Genomic DNA, 7,198 nt, shown 5'->3' with positions numbered 1-7,198 from the left:
GGCTGAGGCAGGAGAATGGCGTGAACCCAGGAGGCGGAGCTTGCAGTGAGCTGAGATCCGGCCACTGCACTCCAGCCCGGGCGACAGAGTGAGACTCCGTCTCAAAAAAATAATAATAAAATAAAATAAAATAAATAAATAAACTTCACCATAATAAACTCTGAGGCAGTGTCTGAATAAAGAGGCCATTTCTCCTGCCTGCCATTTTCAATACGGACTATTCCCCAGTATGCCACTCCTCATTTCTAAAGACCTATTAACAAGCAAGAACTAGGCCATGCACCTCCCACAAAAATCACATGTAATACCAGGATCCTTCCCTTCAAGCACAGAGCAGCTGAAGCAGGTGCCCAGCCCAGTGGACACCAACTCCCTGGCCCCCAAAAGAAAAGTACTTTAAAACCTAAGAGATGGGCCTATATCTTCAAGAAGCTGATCAGGTAAAAACATATTCCAACTAAGTGGTATAAATAGAAAACAAAGGAGTTTGCCAAAAAAGAAAGAAAAATCAAACTGAAGCAGTGAAATGAAAAAAGGCAGCCTGCTATTCCTTTGCTCAAAGACTCGGTCAAGAACGGAAACAAACGCCCTCAAATGGACGTCAACTCTGGAGTCTCTGGTAGAGTATGTTAGTGCCTTACATATAGTTTGGACTCGGGGTTGAGAAAAACATCTGGACCAAAATGTGGGGCTGGGACAAAGCCAGCACAGCGACCTGTGCTGCTGGGCCCCCTCCTCAATGCTTGGTGTCAGTGCCAGAAGCAGGTTTCGAACTCCACCACTGGGCACCAGCCCCCATCACACCAGGTCACAGCTCCTCGGTCCCCCTTGTATTCCTGTGCTGAAGTAACAGGAGTTTAGTGTGAACATCAGAAAGGTATTTGGGGGGTTATGGACACAGCACAAGGAATTAAGAAATAAAGAGCAGCAGAGATGCTCCTGGGCAAGGAAAAGGAAGAGAGCATTAAAGGTTCAAATGAAAAAAGGCCTGAAATAAAGTAAGGGGAGGAAGTAGCTACCTTCCCAAGCACATCTGATCTCATGCTGAAGTGCCTCCTGGGATGGTTTTCCACAATTCTAAAGGATGTAAACTACTTCCTCATGGAGGAAGCTATTCCACAACCAAATAACTTCTCCACTCCGCAACAGGGCAGCCTTCTGATGTTCCCTATTAGAGCCTGGAAAGTTCCTCTGAGGAATATCTGCCTCTGCGGAATATCTGCCTCTGCATTGCCATTATAGGATAAGGCTGTCTATGAACTCATCCCATGAGAAGCAGCACAAAGCAAAGCATTCAACCAAAGAAACTCTTCCTAGAATCTTCTCACTTGAAAACTGTGATAAAATAAAATGCTTTTTCTTCAATGATTTAAAGCCTAGCAAAGGTCTTTAGAATAAACAGACCTCAGGCCTTATAAGGGCCCCTAAACAAATACCAACAGAAAGAAATGCACCTGAAAGCAACTTTAGATACACAGATAACAAAAGTTAGGGAGCAGAGGAAACATAAGATGAGAAAGAAATTGAGAAAGAGCAGGGGGAAACCTTCAGCATAATCCCCAAAACAAAACTCCCACAGTTATATTGGGTTGTTGCCAAATAAGCCACAAATTCATGGCTAAAACTAACTTGAGGCTGGCAGTGACTTAGCAGCAGCTGAACCCGCTGATCTCCTGGCTAGAGGAAAAGTTATTGGGAGCCAGAGATGATACAACAGGAAAGGAAAAAAGAATATAATGAATAATAACAACATTTACTGAGCACTTTTTATGTGTCAGCAACTATTCACATGCTTTGCATGTATTAGCCTATGTGTATTAACCCACTTAATCCTCACAACAATCCTATGAGGCAGACACTTGTGTTCTACCCATCTTACAGATTTGGAAACTGAGGCACAAGGATTTGAATACTCTGCCCAGGACTGCACAAATAGACACCACTCAACTAGGTATATGTGGCAGCATATATTCATGCACGGTCAGGCAAGCAGTCAAGAAGTACCTCCGAAGGCTTGCGATCTTCATGTCTGGAGCAGGAACTTCTCCTATGCTGGGATCGGGAATTCTGGGACCAAGTAGTTGACAGGCCTAAAGAAACAAACATCCAAATAAGAACCATTAAAAACTGCAGGAGTTACTGAGTGTTCTCAGGGGTTTTCTTACCCAAACTCATCCCAGGCTCACCTCAGCACTGCACCATGAGACCACCTGTGATGCCCTCTTGGCTCTCACAGAGCTCTTCCACTTCCATCAATTATTTAACACTCATTTCTCATTAGTAGGCCTAATGTGCTCCTTCTGTGCAGGGATGCTATATCAAGGACCGCACCCAAAAGGAGAGAGGACTTTAAGAATACCATGCAGGTGTAGTCTTCACCCATAAGCCTGCACTGAAGAGGTTCCAAGTCTCATGCTGCTAAATACAAACTGAAAAAATAACAGGCCGGGGTGGTGGCTCACGCCTGTAATCCCAACACTATGGGAGGCCAAGGTAGGTGGACCACCTGAGGTCAGGAGTTCAAGACCAGCCTGGCCAACTTAGAGAAACCCCACCTCTACTAAAAATACAAAAATTATCTTCGTATGGTGGCAGGCACCTGTAATCCCACCTTCTCAGCAAGCCGAGGCAGGAGAATTGCTTGAACCTAGGAGGCAGAGGCTGCAATGAGCCGAGATTGCATCACCGCACTCCAGCCTGGGAGACACAGCAAGACTCCGTCAAAAAAAAAAAAAAAGAAAAGAAAAGAAAAAAGAAAACAAAAGAAAAGAAAAACATCTTACTGAGTTTTCAGGAAGCTTTCTAAAACACTTTTTTAAAAAAAGGTTCGACTCGACAAGGCATTAAAAACTTAGCAATCCCTAGACAGGGAACCTCAGGCCTATGGGGTAGACGAAGTAGGTCGTATAGTGCCGTAAGCAGAGAGGATAGTAGGTAAACAAACTTAGTGAAGACTAAGGGGCCAACTGCCAAATAACCCCTAAAATTTGCTCCACTTTCCTATGAAAATGCCAATTGACTCTGTTCTCTGCCTTTCTTACAAAGGGGGTCTACACCTATCATCTGGCCTCCCCCATAACACGGTACATAACTGCTCCCTAACAGGATCTCCCAACTGCTGCCAAGTCTGAGCTCGTCTCCGCCCTGACACTTCTCAGCACCAGCAACTCCATCCTGTCTGAAATACTCCCTCAGCCTCAGTGGCAATTCTCTTTCCACTCTGTGGGCTCCTCCTCTCCATGCATCCCATCAACATGGGTTTCTCCTGAACTCTCTGTTCTTTTCTTGCTCCAAATGTTCTCCCCAGGGGGATGTCCACAGTCTTACCCAGCACACCCAGAGGAACCTGCCAGACCTACATTCCCAGACTAACCTCCCTTCCAAGCTCCAGATCCATTTTCACCTTCACATAAGACATCAACCCTAAGGCATTCCTTCTATCTGTCAACTCAGCATTATAAAAACTGGGCTCAGCATTTTACCCAAACCTGTTCTACCTCTTACATTCCTACTTTGATGTCAATTACCACCATTTCTACTTGACATCAGAAATGTAAGAGTCATCCTGGACTCCTTTCACTCAGGACACAATCAATGGCTGGGTCAATTCAACTTCCTAATAATTCCAGCCCCTCTTCTCCATCTCTGCCTCTGCCTCCTGTTAATTTGTTACAAAGACAACTTAAACGCAAAACCTTCCACTTGTGGGTGCCGTACTGCTGCCAGAGATCTGAAACAGCCCTAACACCCACACGTAGTATTTGTCCAACTTTCTGATAATTCACCTCCACCTTCTATTTTTAATAATCAACACCCCAATTCTGAATACATACTGTACCATTTTCCAGAAATTAACAAACTCCAGAAAACTAAAAGCCAAAGGTTAAGGTTAGCTGCCATTCTTCCAGTGAAATCATTTGTCACTCAGACAGGAAGCTCTTATCTCTACAGATTCCAGAGACAGGAACAGAGAATCAAAGCACCCTTAAAACCTTGGGGACTTTAAGAAATAGATTCTGCACATAAGCCTATCATCAGATTTGCAATGACCAAGACCAAATGGGATTGCCACGCTTCCATGAAAGGGACAACGTTGGCACTACCCTTGAGCACCAGTTCTGAGGCTCATTACTAGGTCAACTGACTGACTGCTGTTCCGCTAGCACAATCAGCAGAACTGGACCTCCCGCTGGTGGCCCCATGGCATTTCAGTAAATGTTTTAGAAAATTATTCTTTAAATAAATACTAAGTGTACCTCTTTAGACTCTAAATGAACAAGAATATTTCACTCCCACACCGAAAGAAATATTCTGGGCACACTGGGGTGAGCCCAACCTGCAGAAGTTCTAAATTTGGTCATTACTGGAAAAAACGAAGACAGATGCCAAGTTAGGAACCTGGAGACGAAGGTGGCTGGGTGGCTCCTAGGGTCTATAAAGAGGCCTCTCTTTCTCCCTCTTGTCCTGGAGGCCATCCTCCAGCTGGCCCACAGCCTGAAAGAAGAGAGGAGGAAAAGCACACGCAGTGTCTGGATGGAATTCCCAGAAGGTTTGGGGAAGGAAAGAAAAGCAGAACAAAAAGGGATGATCCTCCTCTGCTTTGAATTACTATGGAAAAGATTATAAATGATAAGGAACAAAGCCAGAAATTTAGATAATCACTCCATTGCTATACTTTAAAAATTAACATGAACTTGGGAGAAGAGGGTCTCCAGAGTCAAATACTTTCAGAGCTAAAGCAGAAACAACAAATTTGTTCACTCTCAGGTTTTCTGACCCTCTTGTGTCTTCTTGAGGATCTGTCAGGATCCCTCCCAAGTAGTTTCCAAGGTTCCCAGGAAGCTTGCAGCTTTGCTGGCATAGAACACAACCCAAATAATGACACTCATTTGAAAGCTTTTCCTAGGACTGCTTTCATAAATCCTGAAAACTGCTGTCTATGCCACATTTGCTTTTAAAAACAGAGATACAAAGATGCTACATACTTGGTATCCAATAGTAATAACCAAGAGAAACTCTAGTCCACCCAAAAATAGTCTGTTCCTTTTTCTCTTAATTTACCTAGTGTTGATACAATACAGGAGGAGGAAAAGCAAAATTAATCCTATTAAACGCACTTTGCAGATAGGGAAAAACTGATAAAGAAACTAAATTTAAATTATCACTGGCATAAGGAATGATCTTAGCAGCTTATTTAGAAAAGCCAAAAATCAGAAACAACCTAAACATCCACCAACAGACTGTCAATGAAAAAACTCTGGTATATGTATATGTATATATCCATACAGTGGAACATCACCCAGCAGTAATAAAAACGAATGAGCTACTGATACATGCAAACATGAATGAATGCTGAAGTAATTCTCCTGAGTGAAAGAAGCCAGACCAAAAACAAGAGTCCATACTGTATTATTCTATTTACATACAACTCTAGAAATGCAAACTAATCTACAGTGACAGAAAGTAGATCAGTGGAAGACTAGAGAAAAGTGGGAGGGAAGGATTATCTTGATTTCAATGATTTCATGGGTGTAAACATGTCAAAACGTATCAAAGTACACAATTTAAATATATGAGGCTCAGAGGCTCACTGTATGTCAATTATTTCTCAATAAAGCTATTAAACATTTATCACTGAGATACCATCCATTAACAGTAAGGAGAAAAAAATTCTATTTTACTTTACACAAGTGGTCTGTATAAAACCTAGACTTTGCTGATGAACCAGAGGGGGTTGTGAACCCAAGGGAACTGCTCTGCCTTCCATGTCCAGGAGCACTGGTGATCTATTCCTTCTCATTTTCTTATTGCATCAAAAAGTTAATCTATCAAGAGCCAATGGTATAAGACAACAGAATTTACAACATAGAGCATAGCTAAATCAGTCAGTGCTGTGCACACAGCATATTCTCAATATTTCTCTGAAAAGTAGATAATTTTTTTTAAGAGTCATTGTTGAGGACAATCAATCATGCTCTAACCATCACTGTAAGCCATGAACTCAAGGTGGCAGGCACTAAGAATTTACTCCTGTTTCACCTAATAGAAGATTCGCTTTTGAGCTCAAGGAAAATAAAGCAATAATACATTTAAAGATAGATTTGTGGAGCCACTGTTTCCTGCTTGGAATGCACCTACATCTACAGAAACATTCATGGAAGGCCACAGGCTAGAGACTCAAAGGGAGTGTCTTGACATTGCTACACCAACACCGCTCTACAGCCAGGCTCTCCTCAGACACTCCCAGGCAGTCAGGAAGCTACCAGAATATTAGTAAAACCAAAATAATTAACACTCCCTTTTAATTAAAACAAAATTTATAAACACCTTCTGGAAAATACTAGGGGTAGGACAGTGGGGTTAAACCAGAAATTAGAGTATTTTAAATACTAAAAAGACCAGGAGTCAGTGATTTATGCTACAGCAAAACATTAAAAACAGTGTGCTTGCTATTGTTAAAACCTGCGTAAGATTACGCTGGCTTGGTTCGCATTTTGTTTGTTTCCAGAGTGCTGATATTTAACGACAAACTAATTTAAGCACATGACAAGTAAAATTTTGTTTTATTTTTTTTTTGCTTTCAGGAGAGGAGTTGGGAACTCTAAAAATCTGCTAATAATGTCTAAAAGTATTTTACTGCCATTCACAAGGTAAAATTATTACCTAAAGTTAAGTTCACTTTACTGACAAATTTAAATGACTTAAAATTCTTGACATACACTGTTCAGTTAAGAACAATTCTATGTTACATTACCTCATGTTAAACACGGGAGAGACTGAGTGGGGAAAAACATTTTGTCTTGTTTTTAATATCCCCAACTTCCATTAAAACAGAATCCTTTGGGTTAATATAAAGTTATAAAAGGCTCAGAGATCATAGCACCATGAACATGGACCCTGCCTGGGCCTAACGTTCTTTCCGGTCCTATTATACCGACATCTCCAACACTCACTTCCCTTTGAAATATTAAAAATAGCCATGTTGTCTTGCCCTAGATCTAAAATAAGGAAAACCTCAAGAGTAAATCTAACACATATTGCACACACCTTCCACATTTAGTAGCTAGTGTGTGGTAAGCTTTTCATGTTGTGCCATGCACGAAAGGTTCAGAAATTAGAATGAATGGCAGTCTTCGTGTTCGCTGCACTACAAAATGCAAACTATGAAAGAACCTTGCCACTGATCAAAAGGCAGTCC

General features: G+C 41.7%; 1 protein-coding gene across 5 annotated transcripts in view; it reads right to left on the bottom strand.

The window, feature by feature from the left end:
- The window catches only part of JADE1 (jade family PHD finger 1), a 75,063-nt gene that overhangs the window by 38,405 nt on the left and 29,460 nt on the right, over positions 1-7,198 (bottom strand). For all 5 annotated transcript variants that reach the window (XM_011935605.1, XM_011935608.1, XM_011935606.1 and 2 more), the window contains exon 3: positions 2,005-2,090. In XM_011935605.1, coding sequence (XP_011790995.1) covers positions 2,005-2,090 — 86 coding nt within the window. The remainder of the gene's footprint in view (positions 1-2,004; positions 2,091-7,198) is intronic.

The sequence above is a fragment of the Colobus angolensis genome, unplaced genomic scaffold (genome assembly GCF_000951035.1).
Source record: "Colobus angolensis palliatus isolate OR3802 unplaced genomic scaffold, Cang.pa_1.0 Scaffold145, whole genome shotgun sequence".
In the NCBI taxonomy this organism is placed as follows: Eukaryota; Metazoa; Chordata; class Mammalia; order Primates; family Cercopithecidae; genus Colobus; species Colobus angolensis.
This window is presented reverse-complemented; position numbering and strand designations above follow the sequence as displayed.